At 46.1% G+C, this 19752-nt stretch overlaps 2 protein-coding genes across 2 annotated transcripts in view; one reads left to right on the plus strand and one right to left on the minus strand.

Annotated features, from left to right (window-relative positions):
• The window catches only part of ergic1 (endoplasmic reticulum-golgi intermediate compartment 1), an 18087-nt gene extending 7671 nt beyond the window's left edge, over nt 1-10416 (minus strand). Inside the window, exons 1-2 of the mRNA XM_084448353.1 lie at nt 10286-10416; nt 2991-3052 (exon numbers count right to left, since the gene is read on the minus strand). Of these exons, the coding sequence (XP_084304479.1) occupies nt 2991-3052; nt 10286-10305 (82 nt within the window). The 5' untranslated portion in view covers nt 10306-10416. The remainder of the gene's footprint in view (nt 1-2990; nt 3053-10285) is intronic.
• Nucleotides 10417-13743: 3327 nt separating this feature from the next.
• On the plus strand, nt 13744-17205 carry dusp1 (dual specificity phosphatase 1). Its single transcript, XM_084448370.1, has 4 exons — nt 13744-14389; nt 14651-14796; nt 14970-15189; nt 15986-17205. The coding sequence occupies exons 1-4, from the start codon at nt 13984-13986 to the stop codon at nt 16339-16341; spliced, it is 1128 nt and encodes a 375-aa protein (XP_084304496.1). The 5' UTR covers nt 13744-13983; the 3' UTR covers nt 16342-17205.
• The last annotated feature ends 2547 nt before the right edge of the window (nt 17206-19752 follow it).

Consider the following 19752-nt stretch of genomic DNA (forward strand, 5'->3'; position numbering starts at 1 on the left):
CTTGAGGCCGGTGTTTCATGGCATACCCCGCTCCGCAGAAGCCCCGCCCGGTTCTTGTGGGAGAGACTGACCTAATATGTTGACGTCAATTAAATTATTACTCGGTGGTAAAAAGCTTCCCCAAATAGCAGTTTTACTGGTGGTGCTGGCTCAGCCATTATGCAAGCTTCAAAGGCCTCCCTTTGGTGATTACCCTTTAATACCAACACGAGGCGGCCATTACACCAGACCTACTGCCTGGAGGATGAGCTCACGCTTATACAGTCAACTCAGACAAGTCGGTTTTGGTTTCCTCAGACAAACTCCCGCTGATGACGATTATGATGATGATGATGATGATGACCACCTCTACTTAACATCACAGGGCTCCCTCTGAGGAGAATAACAGTGACAGCAACACTATGGTTGAAAGAAGATCACAATAAGAACCATAAACAGTCATTCTCATTCGATTTGAACTTGAGCCAAAAGGCATGAAAACCACTGATATATGGATGTGGACCTTTTAAGGGTTACGGTTAGATACTGTAGCGTTTAATCGATTTAAATACACTGCTCCTTGTTTCTGAGGTACTTGTCTCCAGAGTCCTGTCGTGCAGCTCTGTGTGTTCACTAACATAAACAGAGGAGCTGGTGATCTGCGTCTGTGCAACTGTGGTCTATCTGGTGTGAGTAACCATGGCAATCATGTGACTGAGTCAGAAAGCTGGAACTCAGCAGGTGAGGCCTGTTTACTTGGCAACAGTCTTCTTGGATCTGGTGGTTAAGAATGCGTCATGGCATAATCTGTGGTTTGCTGAGGGTTTGCAAAAGATAATGTTTAACTAACAGTAGGGAGTGTCATGATGACACAGGGGTCACCCTCTCAGGTTCATTATAGGACACGCGTAATCTCTCCCAGCGTGAGGAGGCACACAGCTGGCAATCATCCATCCCATAATGATCAACATGATGCAGGAGTCAGGTTATGGATCTAAACTAGAGGAATTTATCACTGGAAACGTTTACACGGCAAGCCGGTATTCATTGAGAAAAAGCCATGTGAACTGTTCTGTCTAAACTAACCCAGGTTCTGGGGTGCTAGACTGTTCCGTCTAAGCTAACCCAGGTTCTGGGGTGCTAGACTGTTCCGTCTAAGCTAACCCAGGTTCTGGGGTGCTAGACTGTTCCGTCTAAGCTAACCCAGGTTCTGGGGTGCTAGACTGTTCCGGGGGGCTAGACTGTTCCGTCTAAGCTAACCCAGGTCTGGGATGCTATACTCTTCTGTCTAAACTAGCCCAGGGTTAGAGTCCTATACTGTTCTGTCTAAACTAGCCCAGGGTTAGAGTCCTATACTGTTCTGTCTAAACTAGCCCAGGTCTGGGGTGCTATACTGTTCTGTCTAAACTAGCCCAGGTTCTGGGGTGCTATACCGTTCTGTCTAAGCTAACCCAGGTCTGGGGTGCTATACTGTTCTGTCTAAGCTAACCCAGGTCTGGGATGCTATACTGTGTGGTCTATGCAACAACCCACTGGAGGTTCATTCAGGTTATCGAATGTCCCAGCTTTGTTTATAACTAACCCAGTGTGTTTATAACTAACCCAGTGTGTTTATAACTAACCCAGTGTGTTTATAACTAACCCAGTGTGTTTATAACTAACCCAGTGTTTATAACTAACCCAGTGTGTTTATAACTAACCCAGTGTGTTTATAACTAACCCAGTGTGTTTATAACTAACCCAGTGTTTATAACTAACCCAGTGTGTTTATAACTAACCAGTGTGTTTATAACTAACCCAGTGTGTTTATAACTAACCCAGTGTGTTTATAACTAACCCAGTGTGTTTATAACTAACCCAGTGTTTATAACTAACCCAGTGTGTTTATAACTAACCCAGTGTTTATAACTAACCCAGTGTGTTTATAACTAACCCAGTGTGTTTATAACTAACCCAGTGTGTTTATAACTAACCCAGTGTGTTTATAACTAACCCAGTGTGTTTATAACTGACCCAGTGTGTTTATAACTAACCCAGTGTGTTTAGAACTAACCCAGTGTGTTTATAACTAACCCAGTGTGTTTATAACTAACCCAGAGTGTTTATAACTAACCCAGTGTGTTTATAACTAACCCAGTGTGTTTATAACTAACCCAGTGTGTTTATAACTAACCCAGTGTGTTTAGAACTAACCCAGTGTGTTTAGAACTAACCCAGTGTGTTCAGGCTTTAAGTAGAAGTCCTGAGGCTGAAACCATTGGCAGCCAGCCCTACAAAATAACAAAAGGCTGAGGGGGTCAAATATTTGGCCTTTTGTTAAGAGGGAGAACCTGTTTCTGCTATAACCTGCTGAGACAGAATTGCAATAATATGACTGTACCTTCCGGGAAAACCAATAACCGCAACCCAATAACCCACACAACCCCCAACCCCTGTCCAGGCACTGCTAGTAAATATACAGGTGGCAGGTAGGGAGGGGAGGGAGGAAGGGAGTTACTTTATTATTCCCGGGGGGGGGGGGGAAATAAAATTCCTGGGCAGAGAAACTCAGTAAGCAGCATGAGTAGACTAAGATACTGACTAAGATACTGTCATGTAAAAGCAATCTGGATGAGTAAGGAGCATCATATCCTGTTTACAAACATGTAGTGTCATCCATGATGGGCCAATGATAAATCGATGCCAGTAATCATAAATCGTAAACATGAAACCATTTCATCACACACTTCCCCCCTAGTAGGCAGTGAGCCATCTATGCCATTGGTGGAAATTCAATGACAGCTTGGTGACAAACAGGAAATCACATGGCACAACAAAGACGAGGAGAGGCAGAGATTCCATTGGAGTGACAGGTCTGCGACACGTGGTGGGAGGAGCTGAGGTGATTAATGACATTCCAACACAGTACCTGTGCGATGGCAAGTCACCGCTCTATTGTGAAGTACTGCTTGAGAAGTACCTATAGTGTCAGGTTTGTAAACCACCCGGGCTGATGATGGCAGACTACTCACTGAAGGCTCCGGTGTATGTGGGCTGGGTGAGATCTTTGGGGACTTTCCTGTAGATATCCAACCTAAGGGGGGATGACAAGAAAACAGAAGGAAAGAGTGAGTGAGAGAGAGAGCGAAAGAAAGAAAGAGTGTGAGAGAGAGAGAGAGAGAGAGAGAGAGAGAGAGAGAGAGAGACAGAGAGAGGTGAAAAGAAAAAAAAGAGGAAAAGGTAAACACAGTGTGCTGGGGTGAGAGAGGGAGCACATTCTGTACCCAGAAGGCTGCGCAGTATTACGGAAGGGCAGAGGAATGTTAGCTCTGGAATGCAGCCATGAAAAACAAGCCTAGACAGCCAGCCAGCAGCTACACACAGACACACACACACAGACACACACACACAGACACACACACACAGACACACACACACAGACACACACGCACGCACGCACGCACGCACAAAGGTACAGATACAAAATGCAAGTAACACAAATGAGAATTTATAGTGTATTTTCTTAGTGACACAAATGGATTGGTATGTGGTGGTCAGCGTCATGCAGGCCTATGACTTTCATATGAGAGTTGGATCATTTTTGGCAGAACGGAGGGTAAATGGAGATTGCTCATAACCCTCCTTCTCTGACAGAGAGAGAAAAACTCTGCTACTCAACAGCCAAACTATTCAGCCTCACAGGCATTCAGTGGTCTTGAGCCTGCCCTTTTTCGGCATTGAAAGACTTTCAACACAAACTCTACCACTGGCCCCCAAAAAATCCTCCTCCGCCTCCTCCTCCCCACCCCGAAACATCCACACATCTGTGCACATTTTGTACACAAAGTGCTGCCAGTTAAATAATCCCTCAACTGACGCAATGCAGGGAGGGGGAGGAAGTGGGGGAGGGCTTCCTGTCCAGGCCCATAACCCGCTGTTTCATTTATTATGCCTTAACCCCCCCCCCCCACCTCACTCTCACTACCCCGTCCCTCTACTCCTCTCCTCTCTCCCTCTATCCCTACCTCCCCCTCCGGCCTCACTCCCCCTCTATCCCTACCTCCCCCTCCGGCCTCACTCCCCCTCCTCTCCCCCTCTATCCCTACCTCCCCCTCCGGCCTCACTCCCCCTCCTCTCCCCCTCTATCCCTACCTCCCCCTCCGGCCTCACTCCCCCTCCTCTCCCCCTCGCTTCGTTCAGCCCCTCTCCCCCTCCGTCCCTCCCTCCGTGTCTTGATCAGTGCTGCTGGGATCATTGTGTCCTGACAGGCCAGGCAGACAGGAAGTGGGGGGGCAGCCTCTGTGGTGTGTGTGGAGGGGGGGAGGGGCTGAGACAGGTGGAGGCTTAGACAGGTAGAGACTGAGACAGGTGGGGGCTGAGACAGGTGGAGGCTGAGACAGGTGGGGGCTGAGACAGGTGGAGGCTGAGACAGGTAGAGGCTGAGACAGGTGGGGGCTTAGACAGGTGGGGGCTGAGACAGGTAGAGGCTGAGACAGGTAGAGGCTTAGACAGGTGGGGGCTGAGACAAGTGGGGGCTGAGACAGGTGGGGGCTGAGACAGGTGGGGGCTGAGACAGGTAGAGGCTGAGACAGGTAGAGGCTGAGACAGGTGGGGGCTGAGACAGGTAGAGGCTGAGACAGGTAGAGGCTGAGACAGGTAGAGGCTTAGACAGGTGGAGGCTGAGACAGGTAGAGGCTTAGACAGGTGGAGGCTGAGACAGGTAGAGGCTGAGACAGGTGGGGGCTGAGACAGGTAGAGGCTGAGACAGGTGGGGGCTGAGACAGGTAGAGGCTGAGACAGGTGGGGGCTGAGACAGGTAGAGGCTGAGACAGGTAGAGGCTGAGATAGGTAGAGGCTGAGATAGGTAGAGGCTTAGACAGGTGGGGGCTGAGACAGGTGGGGGCTGAGGCTGGTGGGGGCTGAGACAGGTGGAGGCTGAGACAGGTAGAGACTGAGACAGGTGGAGGCTGAGACGGGTGGGGTGGGAGAGACAGGTGGAGGCTGAGACAGGTAGAGATTGAGACAGGTGGGGGCTGAGACAGGTAGAGGCTGAGACAGGTGGGGGCTGAGACAGGTGGGTGGGAGAGACAGGTGGAGGCTGAGACAGGTAGAGGCTGAGACAGGTAGAGGCTGAGACAGGTGGGGGCTGAGACAGGTGGGTGGGAGAGACAGGTAGAGACTGAGACAGGTGGGGGCTGAGACAGGTGGGGGCTGAGACAGGTGGGTGGGAGAGACAGGTGGAGGCTGCCACATTATGGACATTAAGGCTCCTCACTTGACACCAGCTGAGTCTTTTCTATATCACTTTATGATTAAGATTCATCCAGTGCACTTTCCCCCCGGGTATCAATACAGTACTACTACTAAATCCATGCCCAATCTGCTCTCTCTGGTTTTACAAAATTACGTACAGTACCAAATGCCTGATGGTAAATCAATCAAGACGATGGGAAATGTATCCTAATAACAACACAGCTCATTAGTTCATTTGGCCTCCAGTGACTCAAATACAGAGAATCCTCTCACAACAACAAGGCCTGACCCCTTGAGAAGTCTTGTGTTCACTAAGTCTAAATATCGACCCCTAAGAGTTCAGCTGCAGGTCCATCTAGTGTCTGTGGTAACTTCCTGGGATACACGGCTCTCCATGTCCTCACCCCCCAGCTGTTCTCTCCTGCTTCTCTCTCCGGGGGACGAGCCTCAGAGACCGGGGGACACTGTGTTCTATTCTATTCTATCAGCTCTTGGGCAATGGCGAGAAGTGAAAGCACACAGAGTGAGCCGGGTGAAATGAGTGAGCTGTGTGCGAGGACACGGTTAGTGAGTCACGGTGAGTGGGAGATTCAGGCCGCTGATGGCTGAGTAAACGTTACTAATGGCCAATTGGGGAAGTTTATCGTAAACGAGAGCCGATAGACCGCAAGCGCTGCTGTACCTGGAAGTGCATAACGAGCGGAGCTTAATAGTGTAAGTTAGTCAAACACATGTCACCAATCTGTCATCGCTAGACTGAATGACAGCTATTGAACATATGTCTTGTTATCGACCGTGGAAGACACAGGAGCACACTGCAGTCACAGAGTCAGCAGCAAGGTCATGGGGGAGCGCGAGAGTGTCGGCATGACAGCGGCGAGGTCACACACTGAGGGCTCCAGCAGTACAGTGCAGTCATAGCACATCACACCAGATCTAATCACGCTCACGTATAGTTATGGAGGTTTGAGATATGCAGCATGACATGTCACTCAAACGGGAACTGATATTAGGATGGTACACTTCCTAGTACAGTGTACAGTCTGAATGAAAAGAACTCACCCTCACCCTTGGACTTTTTCACATTTTATTGTGTTACAACATGGAATCAAAATTGATTTCATTTAGTTTTTTTGTCACTGACAAATAAAGTTGATCCCACAGTTGGTTAGTGCGTTCCCAAACCACACCACATACACCATGAATGAAGACCAAGGAACATTCCAAACAGATCCAGGACAATGTTCTTAAAAGCAAGAGGGGTATAAGAAGATTTCCAATGCATTGAATATCTCACCTGTGAATCTGTCTAGAACAGGCCGTCGTCAACTACTAAGTAGCCTGGCGAGGCAGGTCATCATCAGAGAGGCCAGCAAGAGGCCTATGGTAACTCTGAAGGAGGTACAGCCTTCCATGGCTGAGATGGGGGAAATTGTGCATGGCACTCACATCAAATATTGGCTAGAATTAACCCTGTGGCATGTGGGAGACTCTGAGCAAGAAGATGCTATCTAAAATCGAACTTTTGACCTCAACACCCAGCACTATGTTTGGCGCAAGCTTAACACTGCACATCAACCTAAGAAAAACATCCCTACTGTGAAGCATAGTGGTGGTAGCATCATGTTATGGGGCTGCTTCTCTGCATCAGGGACTGGACATCTCAAAAAGATAAGGGGGTAAAATTAATGGAGCAAAGTACAGACAAATTCTGGAGGAAAACCTGTGGGAGTCTGCAAGAGACCTTGGATTTGGGAGAAGATTCATCTTCCAGCAGGACAATGACCAAAAACATGTAAACAAAGCCGCACTGGAATGGCTTAAAAAGCAAAAAGTCAACATCCTGGAATGACCCAGTCAAAGCCCAGACCTCAATCCAATTGAGAATTTGTGGTAAGACTTTGGCTGTTCACCAATGGCACCCATCCAACTGGATGGAGCTTGAGCAATTTTGAAAAGAAGAATGGGTGACAATTACTGCATCTACATTTGCAAAGCTGAACAAGACTTTCCCAAACAGACTCATATCTGTAATTGCTGCCAAAGGTGCTTCTACCAAGTATTAACTCTGGGGGTGAATAATTATGGAATAAATATTTCTTTTTTTGTAATTTGAAAATATGTTGATTTCTTTCCACTTTGACATTACAGAGTATTTTGCGTTTATGAGTGACAAAAAAAGGGGAATTAAATCCATCAGGATTCCATGTTGTAACACAATAAAATGTGAAAACATTCAAGAAGGGTGAATACTTTTTATTTGTATAGGCACTGCATACTGTAACTATATAACTGGTATACTTCTCAGTATATAACTATATGACTAGTACACTTCCCAGAATGGTATAACTGGTATACTTCTCAGTATATAACTATATGACTGGTACACTTCTCAGTATATAACTATATGACTAGTACACTTCCCAGAATGGTATAACTGGTATACTTCTCAGTATATAACTATATGACTAGTACACTTCCCAGAACTATATAACTGGTATTCTTCTCAGTATATAACTATATGATTGATACACTTCCCAGAACTATATAACTGGTATACTTCTCTATAACTATATGACTGGAACACTTCCCAGAACTATATAACTGGTATACTTCTCAGTATATAACTATATTGACCGGTACACTTCCTAGTATAACTATATAACAGGTGCACTTCCCAGTGTATAACTATATGCCTTCCCATATAACTATACATTTCCCAGTGTATAACTATATGACGGGTCGGGTACACTTCCCAGTATATAACTATTTGACTGGTACATGTCCCAGTACCTAAACCAGGTTTGTATCCATGGAGCCATCCCTCCACCCAACCCTATCATATCCCTTGCCCTAACCCGGGTTTGTATCCACTGGGAATACCTCCACACCCAACCCCCATTGTGTATGAAAAAAAAGAGAGAAAAGCTCTTGTTCTAGCACTGTGACTTTTGGTGTCACTTGTTCTTATAAGAGGCTTTACTGACGATGACTGGGATGTACAGTCGGTTCACTTACTCTAGACAAATGTACTTATTTTAAGTCGCTTTGGATAAAAGTGTCTGCTAAATGACTAACATGTCAAATGTAAATAAGTAGAATGCCCCAGCACACAACCGACGGGGCAACAGCATCAAAGCAGTGGACACCCAACAGGATGGGGATCCTGGGGGTCAGCCTGGGTCTGTCCTGGGGGTCAGCCTGGCTCTGTCCTGGGGGTCAGCCTGGCTCTGTCCTGGGGGTCAGCCTGGCTCTGTCCTGGGGGTCAGCCTGGCTCTGTCCTAGGGGTCAGCCTGGCTCTGTCCTAGGGGTCAGCCTGGCTCTGTCCTGGGGGTCAGCCTGGCTCTGTCCTGGGGGTCAGCCTGGGTCTGTCCTGGGGGTCAGCCTGGCTCTGTCCTGGGGGTCAGCCTGGCTCTGTCCTAGGGGTCAGCCTGGCTCTGTCCTAGGGGTCAGCCTGGCTCTGTCCTGGGGGTCAGCCTGGCTCTGTCCTGGGGGTCAGCCTGGGTCTGTCCTGGGGGTCAGCCTGGCTCTGTCCTGGGGGTCAGCCTGGCTCTGTCCTGGGGGTCAGCCTGGCTCTGTCCTGGGGGTCAGCCTGGCTCTGTCCTGGGGGTCAGCCTGGCTCTGTCCTGGGGGTCAGCCTGGCTCTGTCCTGGGGGTCAGCCTGGCTCTGTCCTGGGGGTCAGCCTGGACTCTGACTGTGGCTATGGAGAGGCGAATGTTGGCCAAACTGCTGGCCATCATGGACAATGTCACGCACTCTCCCCTGCATGACTTCCTGGTCAAGCGGAGGAGCACCTTCAGCCAGAGAGACTTTATTTTGCCACAGTGCTCAACGAATGCTTCCAGAAGTCCTTCATACCAGCCGCCATCAAACTATTAAATTCACTGTCTGAACAAAACAGACCCGAGTCCGCTCGTTGGGTGCTAATGCTTCCGATCGAGTGAGAGTCTCACTATTTGTGGATATTTGAAACTTACAGAACTGATGCTTGTTTGCACTATGAGGCATCGGCAACTTGCTGTTTACACTGTGACTTTTGCATATCCTATACTCGTCACTTTTGAATATCCCATATCTGTACATTTTTATTTTGCACTGTCCAGACACCATCAGTGTTATGGACCAACTGACCAGAACAAATACCTAGTATGTGTAAAAACTACCTGGCAATAAACTGATTCTGATTTAATTAGGCCTAATTAGTTTGACTGTTGTTCTTGTATTCTTGCTGCAGCAATAGTTCCTCTCAGGGATCAATAAAGTACATTCCTACTTATAATAACTTCATGACTGGTACACTTCCCAGATAACTAGGTCTATGTGCCTGGTACTTTGGGGCAATACCATTGTACCATTAGGTGTTCCAGCAGGCCAGAGTGCAAAGAGTCTGTGTGCTTAAAGCAGATCCTGCTCTTTATTTGCACATGGTGTGTAGCTCATTATGTTCTCTCATTTGAATGCCTGCTTGTTTAGAGAGCTGCACAGAGACATCCCACTACAAACTGTTCACTGACCACTAACTGGTTCTCTTTGGCCATAGAGAGAAATAAACAATTACTAAGATCAGTCAATATCCAGGAAGAATATGTAGCTTTATGGAGTTTAAGGGTAAAATAATAATCACACAATCAATATTTATAACACTGATGTAATGCATGGTAATAGTCTGTATGTATGGTATTGCATTTCTCTACAAGTCTTAGGTTTAATCAGGATGGCTTGCGTTATAACAGCTTCAAACAATGGTATGCTAAAATAACCCGAGTTGATTGGCTGCCAAAGTATACTTCGTTTACTGCAATGATCTTCCTTGAGCAACGTTCCCTAGTCGAACCCTCATAAGACATGTGAGCCTCTGTGGTAACATTGTAACAACATGGTTGCAACAATGAATTTGCAATACAACACAATGTATCGTTCCCATCCATGATCGCACCGCTAACTTGTTGACTAGGGAACTTGTGGCAATGGGTTTCTTCAGATGATTCATCCTTCCACAAACCCACAGGCTACGTAGCCAATGTAACAAATGCCGTGAAGGCAACGAATTATGAGCCGAAGCTCTCTACTCACCTCCTAACATCGAACGGCATGGTGTTTGCACGTTTTACAGAGAAATATTCTACAATTCAATCAGCCCACGAGCCAGGAAAGATTGCTCTTCAATACTACCGGTTGTTCATCGGTACCGGGATGACGTCAGCTTAGGACGCTTTGCAGAACCTTATTGGCTGAGAACATTTCCTACTCATGTGATTCTCCTTCCGTTGTGCGTGAGAGAGATCGCAGTGGTGGGAAGACGATATAACCTTTCTGGTGAACATTTACCGTCATGTATTGCTGCATCCAAACTTCAATATAACGTTTAGGCCTATATCATTTATAAAGTTTAGTAATAGATCTACAATATAGGGCAAGAAGGCTCTTTGTTGTCTCCCAGATCTAAGACTGGGGTGAATATTCAGGCGATTTAACAAAAAGATTCAGATTCTTTTCAAATCCTTCTATTCGCCACATGTAGCCTAATGTAGACCTACAGTGTACAGTCACAATGAAATGTTGCTGCTGGCTCTGAGATGTGCTCAATACAGATAAATCTAAATACACAATTTTTAAATGACACAAGAAGTACCAATCTATACAGTAAAAATATAAGATACCGGTATGGATGGATTATGCTTTATATGGAAATAGCGGGGGGCATGGGTGTGTATCTATACGATAGCTATAATAAATTATCCCGAGGGTGAGATATATTGTCCTCTGCATTTGCATGTATGGTGATTCTATGTACACTACATATTCTTACCCACTAGATATAGTGGCACTGTATACATTAGAGTCAATCAGGTGCCGGATGGCTTGGGGGAAGAAGCTCTTCGTGTCTCTCCGTGTTCGTCGTGTGTGTGTAGTACCTTTTCCCTGACCGAAGCAGAGAGAACAGTTGCCTGGGTGGCTAGGGTCCTTCAGGATCCTGTTGGCCTTGGTCTTGTAACTTGTTATGTAAATGTCCTTGACGTGGGGGAGTGGCCCCTCTTGGTCTTGTGGCCCTTGCATCTCTATAGAGCCTTGCGATCCTGTGTGCTGCTGTTCCCGTACCTGGTCGTGATACTCCCAGTCAGGATGCTCTCGATCGCTCTCGATAAAGTCAGCAGATAAGCTCTTAATATGGTATATACTATATATATATAATAAACATACATTTATATTATATTTCAAATTGATAGTTTGGTAGAACGGAATGATGTTGATGTGGAGGTGGTTTGAAAACATGCTCTTGTGGAGTTCAAAATCCAAACAGCACCCCTGAGACCAGAGGATATTTGGCTTGGCAAATGGAAATCACAAACTTGATTCCCATCATGCACTTGTATGTTTTCCCCATATCTCTACATACAAAGTAACATTCTGACAAAAGACTAGAGAAAGAATAGCTGTGAGTTTTGATACAGTGCTGATGACAGGACTGGATAGGCCCAATATTTTCCCATATTGATTCAGACGTGGCCTTGAACTGACGATGACAGTAAATTCTGAGGGATTACTGCCAATGACAATGTTGCTACACATAGGAAAGACCTTGGTGCCGTCCTCTATTTCACTTCCCTTTTTTGAGTATAGCTGGTGGGAATCGAAAACATAATAGACCGAATAGTTTTTATTTTGTGCATGTGCCATGTGTATATGTTTAGGCTCACACACACACACACATACACACACACACACACACACACACACGCACACACACACACACACAGGACTAATATCAAACATATGATTAATTCTTTCATCTATTCTCAACTCTAGCTTTCATCAGACAGCTGTCAGGTGTTCCTCTGCCACTCAGTCTTTCCTGACTTCCTGTATGTAGTGTACCTCACTGAGGGGAAAACAAATGAATGGTGAGAACAAAATATTTGGGTACAGATTGTTTTCAAATCCCCGCCCCTGCCTCTCTCTCTGTGTAACATTCCAGCTCTGTTGCATATGTCACACAGTTGACTCATCACAGAGACGTGTGAGGTTGAAAACCGACTGCAAAGATGTTGCAAGTTGATGCTAGGCTTTAGTCCCCCCCCGGTCTCACGTACACTTTTGGTTTAGATTTTTCTTTGGTTACATAAAACAGAAGCCAAAACACAGCGCCAACTCTCCAAGTGGGCCCTGCTTGCTCAAGTTACAGAAATGCTAGACTGACGTCATGACCTACATATATCCTGGTTTCTTCAGGCAATCGGCATTGTACTCTGCTGTAGCAACACTGGAGAAACAAAGAAGCAGTAAGCACATAAGCAATTCGACTAATAACATCATATTTATATGAATTAGGCTTAGCTAATTATTTTAATGACAAGAGAAACCAGAGACCAGAGCATGACCACAGAAGTACAAAATAGTTTTTATTCATGTGAAGTCAGGGGTTACACTAAGGCCTGGATCCCAATATCAATGGCTTTTCATGTATGATCTTGCTCAGCAAACCACACTGGGAACACAGAAGGGTTTCCCAAAGTGACTGTGATTGTTAATGCTGCGCAAAGCAGGCCTCCCATCTGGTGTAGTCTTCCTGTAAGCCCAGTGTTTTGCTTCCAGCATGTGGAAATTTACTGGACCTCAACTTTCTATACAGTGATTAACTTTTATGGTTAGCCTTCGCTTGCGCTTGAACACTATGTACCTCTGCCCAATAAAAACAAAGAATAAACTTTTATGGCCACCAGGACAGGACAGGACCTATTATCCTGGTATTTGTCAGCCCTCGTCTGAAGGGCTAAAATAAAAATCGAATTTAATAACATCATGGAAAATTTGCCAAATTCCTATTTGCAGATGTTCAGATATTTCACACACGTCCTGGCAAATTAACTGATGGTTAATATAATGATATGATCCTTACTATTAAAAATTAATACCTATGTCTTGCAGATACTGTACATTTCTAAAATCCTCAATTAGGGAATTTACTATGAGGCTTTATTATCCATTACCATTATATCAGCATATTACTTACACATGTGCTTCATTGTATTGCAGAGATTGTACTCTATAGTATGTATAAAGTGGTTGTTTGTGTGTGTGTGTGTGTGTGTGTGTGTGTGTGTGTGTGTGTGTGTGTTTTTTATATTAGGAACAGAATGTAGGGTACTGTATTTCTGGTGTGAACGGATATGCTAATTCTATTTCTTTTGGACTCTAAACAATATGAGAAAAAGTAGGCTAGAGGAGGAGTAGGTCTGCTCTTTAGTCCTGCAGTGCTACACCCATACAGACATGTCCCACATAGCCGCTACCAGCCCCCATTCTGCTTTGTCGTGATCTTTCTGGAGGGCTTGGCTGTCTTGGCTCAATGACACTAGGCTATGACGTATGTACAAGTTGGAGCTGGCAGCTTGCCGAGATGGGCGGCGCTTGACGTCAGTAGGCTCTCATTCACAAGGAGAGGTTACTATATAAGACCTTTTCAAAGAATCTTTCAGAAGACATAACCCTCCGGACAACTCCAGGGAAGGTAGAAATAATTGAATATAATAGAACAACAATTGGATACGTGCGAACAGGGAACGGACTGTTCTGATACAGAAGCTATTCATTTTGGTGGAATCTTTTTTTCTGTGTTTTACCACGGTCTGGTAAAACCTCAGATAAGCTTAACAAGAACAAAAAACCTATTTCTCCAAGACCTTGTGAAAAAGAACCCACCACCAGGCCTACACGACCTACAGATAAGAAAGAAAGCCTTTTAGTTTTTTTTCTTCAGAGCTATTAAACCTATGTATTTGGATTTGGTCTTCTCAGCACGTCGTCCTACTATGGTGATAATGGAAGTGCCCAGCATCGACTGTGCGTCCCTCCGTGCCTTGTTGGAGGAGGACTCGGGTTGCCTCGTACTAGACTGTCGCTCGTTCTTCTCATTCAACTCCTCTCACATCCCCGGCTCAGCCAACGTGCGTTTTAGCACCATAGTCCGCCGGAGAGCCAGAGGGGGTCTGGGAGTTGAACACATTGTCCCCAACGAGGACATGAGGAACAGGCTTCTGACTGGGGAGTATCAGTCCGTGGTGTTCGTGGACGATCGGAGTTTGGACTTCGGCCAAGTGAAGAAAGATGGGACCTTGATGCTGGCGGTGACAGCTCTGTGTCGCGACCCCTGCGGTGCCAGTGTGTTTTTTCTCAAAGGTAAGGAACTTGGAGGCTTTATAGACGTTTTAATGAATAAGGGTTGACAAACCCAAAGGCCTATCATTGAGCTCCGTGCTAGTTATAGTGTGGATTCCAGCTGTCACCGCACCAGCTGGTATTGCCCTGTGAAGTAGCCTTGCCTAAACATTATTGTGCCAAAATAGCCTGATAGACAGCTGACGCATAGAGACAGACAAATATTGACATACAGACTTGATTGTTCGGCTGTAATCTAATTCTCTCCGTTTTCTTGTCCAGGCGGTTTCGACACGTTTTCCTCACAGTTTCCTGATATGTGCACCAAACCCTCACCTCCACAGGGGCTGAGTTTGCCCCTCAGCTCCAGCCAGCCAGGGAGTGCCGAGTCGGGCTGCAGTCCATGTAGTACACCGCTTTACGACCAGGTACGTGGTTGCTATCAACTTTTATACTTATAAATGAGTTAAAACGTTCATGAATGAATTAGTTATTATATTTAAGCTACATACATTTTGACTGTCCAGGACCGTAAGGCTCTTTCATCGTAGACCGATGTGTCCACCTCACTGACTTTTTTGACATTTTTTTCATCTTCTAGGGTGGCCCAGTTGAAATCCTGCCCTTCCTGTATCTTGGCAGTGCCTACCATGCGTCTAGAAAAGACATGTTGGATATGCTAGGCATCACAGCTCTCATCAATGTCTCTGCCAATTGCCCAAACCACTTTGAGGACTCCTTCCAGTACAAAAGTATCCCTGTTGAGGACAACCACAAAGCAGATATCAGCTCCTGGTTCAACGAGGCAATCGAATTTATCGGTGAGTATCTTAACCACACCACTTCTACTACTTCTCTTTCTCTCCCAACTGCCAAACACAATCAACAAGCACAGCTGTTGCCATGGAGGCTGTTGGCGGCAAACTACATAACGTCCCAAGCTCCCCTTCCTCAACCCCCTTATTCATTCAGTTGGATTTAAATTTTTAAAAAGTTCCCTCCAAAACCGACCAGCTGTCTCGGCCCCAGCCCCCCTGACCCACCACAATAGTGGTTACATCACCACCCCTTCAACCCCCATTTTAAAGAGGTGCCCCCTTTTCATGTTGTGCCACAAGGCTGCGGCCCCAAGCTGCTTTTGTAGAGAGGAGACTGGCTGGGCTTGAATGGCTCCCTCCCCTCCACCCTTTGTTCTGGCTAAACAAAAGGCAGTTTCTCAACACCCCCGCCGGCCTTCCTCCCAGACCAGTACCCCCGGCAGGGGACCAACTACCCCCCCCCCCCCCCCCCCTCCTCCTCCTCCTCCTTTTGTCCATTCATGCTCCCTCCTTAGGGGATAGCCCCCCATGCTCACACCCCCATGCCCTTTTAACTGCTCTTCCTGTGTCTTAATAAGATGTGGCTGTTAGCAACGCAGTTGGGGCTGATTTGTAGCTGAAAGTGTTATGGAGACAGTTGTATGCTTGTGCCTATAGCTTGGCTCCAAGTCATCTTCCTAATACCGATATGGCATCTCTCTGAGCTGGGAGTTTGTACCATCTATCTCTACACTATTTTTTTTTTTTTTTATGTCGTCACACAATATACTCATCTTCTCTTCTTGTCCCTCTCCCTCAGACTCGGTGAGGAATAAAGGAGGCCGCGTGTTCGTCCACTGCCAGGCCGGCATCTCCCGCTCCGCCACCATCTGCCTGGCGTACCTCATGCGCACCAACCGCGTGAAGCTGGACGAGGCCTTCGAGTTCGTCAAGCAGCGCCGCAGCATCATCTCCCCCAACTTCAGCTTCATGGGCCAGCTGCTGCAGTTCGAGTCCCAGGTCCTGGCTTCCACAAGCTGCTCCTCGGAGGCCGGCAGCCCGGCCATAGGCAAGAGCAGCACGGTCTTCAACTTCCCCGTCTCCATCCCTGTACACTCCACGGCTGGCCAGCTCTCCTTCCTACACAGTCCCATCACCACCTCCCCCAGCTGCTGACCTGACCCTTACACACCGAGCTCGCCTGGCCTGGGGCCGTTGTGTTACAGTTCCAGCTCAAAACTGCAGCGCTGGATGGACACGAGCCCTTGGTGTAGCGCCATCATAAACTGATAATGGCCACTGGACAAAGCGAGGGGACAGACAGAGCTGTGGCCAAGTTGATGGTCTGTTAGCATTTGGTGTTGGGAGGAGTTCTCTCTACCGCCAGGCAGTATTGTTGTGACAACTTCCTGTGTAAATGTGAATGACCCTCACAAATCAACCAGGGCAATCCCAGACCTACGTACATTTATGTCAGGGCTGGAGGGGTCATTCCTTTAACAGAGGCTAGAAGTATTTCAATTTTTTAAATAGAAAGAACTATTTCAAAATGTGTACCATGTCATAAGGAAAGTGGCGGCTTTTGATAATCATAATCATTTCTCCTTTTATTTTTTACCATTCATACAGAATGGCAAAAGCATTGGTCAATACCAGCTGTCATCAAACTGCTACCCGCCTCTCAGGAATATCAAATGACTTGTTAACTAGGAAGCACCACAAACTTGCCAAACTGTAGACACTGGTTTGGAAATCACTCCTCAGACTCTAAGAATTTGACGGATAATGAATGTATTCAGAAGGAGCTCTGACAGAGGTTTTTCATTTGTTTTGAAGTGGATGGGCTGCCCATTATAATGGAAATGACTGCCTTTCACCACCACACCATGAAACCCTGACGAACCTGACTTATTGGGGGAAGCAACCATCAGATACCTCAATCCATGTATGTGTACTGTGTGAAGCAGCCCTGGGAGAGAGACAGAACCCCTAAGCACTACAACGGGGAAACGCTAAGCACTACACCGGGGAAACACATCTTAAGAGACTGCTTTCTGATATGTGATATTTATTGAACTAAAGTAATATATTTCTTATATCTATTTTTGCATTTGTTTGTAGTATGTTGTTTTGATACGACTGAATAAATACCATTGCTTATTTTTACTTGGCCAGAGATGTAGTCATTCATTAATCCGGTGTGTTAGTGATATAAATTGTGCATACATTCCTCAACTGGGTAACATAAAGATCCTCATAGTCATCACACTTAGGTTCCCCAAAATGTGAGTTTTATTTACAAATGGACAACGTATCCACACATATAATACCAACACATAATCATTATCAACAATTATTATACATCTAAATATATGGTGATATTTAATAAAAGTCAGATATAGAAGTGATAGCTCATAACGGAAATAGAAGGACACTAATCCTTCCCCTGGCCCCTAGCACACACATCCAGGGACAGATTGATGCAATGGAATCCTGCCCCAATATCTGGGAATGTGCTGGGATTTCCTTTAGTGGGATCCATATTAATGTCATTGTTTGGGCCGCACTTTCCCCCTATCTCTGAAGTCCTGGGAGGGCAGCCCAGCAGCAGGCGGCTGAAAAGAGCAGCAGAGGAGCCCCCCTCCACCGGCACAATGGCAGCAGCTGCGAGGCGTTTGGGAAAAGTGTGACAACTAAAGAGCATTCAGGGTGCAGTCAAACGCCGGCCTTATGTCCGCTGTCTCACCAGCCAATGAGAGGCGGCGATGGACTCTGCCATGAAAGGATGACAGGAATATGTTTGGGTTGCAAATTAGCCAAACATTGGCTCTGGACCCCTGTCTGGTGTGGGAACAAGTCTTCTAGTGGTTGATGATGCCCCAAGGCCTTCACTCACTACTCAAAAGTCTCCTTTCACTAGAGCTGGACCCATGACCAGTCAGCTTATATTGAAAATGAACCTATGAGTCTGCTGGATAAAATGGTTTTACTAGAAACAGACTACGCCCAATCTGTAAAAAACAAAAAACAACATATGGACCAGTTAGAGCATCTCTCAGAGCTAACCTGAACAAAGGGACTAAAGTGTTAGTTCCTTACCTCACCGCAGCAGTCTGTGGCTTTGGTGACATAATGTGTCGTCCACCCCCGCCTGCCTCCCCCTGCCTCCCTCCATCAGCCCAGCCTTTTGTGTCTTTTGACTTCCTGTTGTGATGTCGTCAGAGGATGGGAGTGTGTGTGACCTGAAAGAGGTGTGTGTCACAAAAAGCCCCAGACATAATATCATTTTTAAAATGTGCCAGGTTCTGGGGGGTTTTATCTCCAGGGCACAACCATTTAATCATAGAAGAGGGCCAACAGGGCGACAATAGCTTTCGTTGAGGTGAGATGATGGTTGTGTGAGATCATGTGTATTAGCCACAGAGTGCTACCTCAGGCCAGTCATTTTAATTAGCAGCAGCCCTTGGAGAACAATGGCTGGCTAAAGTATCAGACACTCTTCTGACTGTGACAGGAAGAGAGACAAGAGTAGACATTCTTCTCTCACAAACAGACACAAAACACAATTTGAAATTGAATGCACCGTTACAAAGGGAGAGTCTGCTATGTTTTTCTCCCCACAATGTGTTGATTGTAATTTTCCAAATAGAACAATACAATAACATTTGATCAATACAATAGTGACAGAGCAATAGCGCAAGTAAAACAAAACAAAACCAAGACAGGACTAAGACAAATACTGCAAACCAAAAGCAGAATCCAAGACTAAGACTAAAGATATGAAATCAATTAAATACTATACAATGGGGGGGGGGGGGGGTGGTATAATGACAAAATAAATTACTAACACATAAAACAATAGTGGTCGGTCGGTCAGCTGCCTAGCATGTCACATTTCAACGTTGCTTAAATCCTTCAATCATTCAGAGATATCTGGCGAGTCCAGCTCTCGTATACTCAAAGAAGAGCTGGGTGTGCTGTCTTGTTGTTTGTCAAAACAACATTTCCGATGACAGAGTTGTGTTTGTAGTTGATACCCCAGCTCTAATTTCTCTGTATGTGTATTGCAGTCTTACACATACCAGTCTCTTAACTATGTGTGATCATGACTGGCTGTCTAAATTGCTGGTGGCCTAGATTGGCCATTCACAACTCCCTCCCTAAAGCTGACCTAAATCACATCCACACAAACAATCATGATATCTAGGAGGTTTAGAGGTCACACGCTGATGTCATATAGAGGTAGAATTCTCATTGGCAGGGATTCATCTAGGGATCATGATGACAGTATTGTGAGGGAGGGCAACACACATACACACACACACACACACATACACACACACACTCACTCACTCACGTACATGCACGCTATAAAAGGAGATGGTTAGACATTCCAATTGGTTGCTCAATTTGGTATCATCTTGGTATCATTAAAGGTCAAATTCACTGCATACTCAAGGCCAACACACACATACACACACACAGGGCTGGACTGGGACAAAAAATCGGCCCTGGCATTTTTGGCCCAGACCGGCCCACAGGGCTGGACTGGGTGAATATTTCCTGCCGGGAAATGTAGCCCCAGTC

This window comes from Borostomias antarcticus (genome assembly GCF_949987555.1).
Source record: "Borostomias antarcticus genome assembly, chromosome: 14".
Lineage (NCBI taxonomy): Eukaryota > Metazoa > Chordata > Actinopteri > Stomiiformes > Stomiidae > Borostomias > Borostomias antarcticus.

Bases quoted from the DNA above. Each gene is read 5' to 3' on its own strand.
- dusp1 (XM_084448370.1), top strand. From the start codon at position 13,984: ATGTATTTGGATTTGGTCTTCTCAGCACGTCGTCCTACTATGGTGATA. The intron at 14,390-14,650 runs GTAAGGAACTTG...TTTCTTGTCCAG, and splicing joins CAGTGTGTTTTTTCTCAAAG to GCGGTTTCGACACGTTTTCC. The intron at 15,190-15,985 runs GTGAGTATCTTA...CCTCTCCCTCAG, and splicing joins CGAGGCAATCGAATTTATCG to ACTCGGTGAGGAATAAAGGA.